This window comes from Primulina eburnea, chromosome 6, assembly GCF_022965805.1.
Source record: "Primulina eburnea isolate SZY01 chromosome 6, ASM2296580v1, whole genome shotgun sequence".
In the NCBI taxonomy this organism is placed as follows: domain Eukaryota; kingdom Viridiplantae; phylum Streptophyta; class Magnoliopsida; order Lamiales; family Gesneriaceae; genus Primulina; species Primulina eburnea.
In genome coordinates, this window is record NC_133106.1 from 16,514,678 (window position 1) to 16,516,448 (window position 1,771).

The 1,771-nt window shown below is 31.0% G+C and overlaps 1 protein-coding gene across 1 annotated transcript; it reads left to right on the plus strand.

The window, feature by feature from the left end:
• The first annotated feature begins 300 nt into the window (after window positions 1-300).
• Window positions 301-1,334, plus strand: LOC140833347 (cytokinin riboside 5'-monophosphate phosphoribohydrolase LOG3-like). The gene has a single exon (XM_073197716.1). It carries the CDS (start codon window positions 687-689, stop codon window positions 1,314-1,316), a length of 630 nt encoding a protein of 209 aa, XP_073053817.1. The 5' UTR covers window positions 301-686; the 3' UTR covers window positions 1,317-1,334.
• Window positions 1,335-1,771: the final 437 nt, after the last annotated feature.

The following is a 1,771-nucleotide window of genomic DNA, read 5'->3' on the forward strand; positions in this document are numbered from 1 at the left end:
AAAAGTCCGATTGGTTGGGGAAGCAAGTGAATTAATAATAAGACATATGCCAGGATTTGGTAAAAGCACATATGCCAAAAAGCGAAGAGCTAAACGTATAGGTGGATGTCATAAATGTGCAAGGTGGACTTGTAAAGGAAATTGCAAAAATGTTGGAATGACATCAATGAATAGAGAAGATAAAATTTTATTCATTAAGAATGGTCTGAGTAAAGAGCCTTTGGATAATTTTCTAGATGTTCTTGATACGCATTCTAGTGGGTACGTGCAAAATGAACTTCTTAAACTATGGTGGCAATTTCAACAGGAGGAATATCAATATGGACGGTGGAATCAGCCTTACAAAGATCCTACTGTAGTAACGCATATCTATTTAGATAAGTAAAAATATACACAATTTCGTCTTGGGAATCTGACGTTAAAAGACCCTGTTTGCCAATTTATAAGAAAATTGGATTGGAAGCATATCCTCGACTCATAGAAGGCGTTGAAGCCGTTACTGAACGTAAAATCAGAGGAAGATGTGAGCCACAATCACAACTACGCTGTATATATTTGTTTTAATTTTGTCATTTTTATTTTCTTTTAATAATAATAATTTCCTGTTCAAATATTGACTTTTGGCATGTTACGTTTATAAATTCATATGCTGTGATCTAACAATTACAGAAAACATATTTCTCAACATGTCAACGTCCACGGTAAGTAAAATCAAAAATATTTGTGTATTTTGTGGATCTAGTGCAGGAAAAGATTCAATTTATGAAGATGTAGCAGAAAAGCTTGGAATAACACTTGCTAAAAGAAAGATTCATTTGGTATATGGTGGTGGTGAAGTTGGCCTCATGGGAAAAGTTGCAAAAGCTGCGCATGCAGGTGGAAGTGAAGTCTTAGGCATTATTCCGATTACTTTAGCCAATCTTACAGGACCAATAATAGGAGAAGAAATGCAAGTGGACAACATGTATGAACGAATTACTCAAATGATTGAACATTCAGATGCTTTCATTGCTCTGCCAGGAGGTTTCGGTACTTTGGAAGAAATATTTCATACTGTTTGTTGGGCACAATTAAATATCCACAATAAGCCAATTGGTTTGTTAAATGTTAACAATTATTATGATAAACTGTTATCGTTTCTTGATGATGTTGTGGAACAGGGATTTATTTCATTAGCTTCGCGAAGGATGTTAGTTTCTGCTACAAGTGAAGGTGAACTTATTGATTTACTGCAAGGATTTAGTCATGAACCAGATCCATTCTTATCTCAACTTAATTGGCCAACATCCAAGAGTAAGAAAAGAAAATTCATGTGATGCTAAACTTGCGATTCAACGGTATGTTTTTAATGTTTTTTTTTTTTTTAAGGTATGAATAATTTCTTCTTCTTCTTCTTCTTCTCTTCTTAGTTTTTTTTATTATATAAAAAATAAAAATATGTAGTAATAATAATAATACTTTTTAGTTCAATGTCGAGTAAGGTGTCAGTAAAATGCACCTGAGACACATTAGTTAATAATTATCGGAAAATCGTAATACACTAGATTTTAATATTCATTATATTCAAATTACAGACTACAAGAAAAATTAGTTTTCATATGTACCAATTTATATACATATATATTTTGATCAATTAATATAAAATATATAATAGATGTGTTTATTTATTTACATATATGTATATAATTGTGTGTGTTTTCAAATAAAATAATTTCTAAAATTTTTATGAGAATATAGTTAAAAGATATGGTTTGTATGGTTGTTAACATGT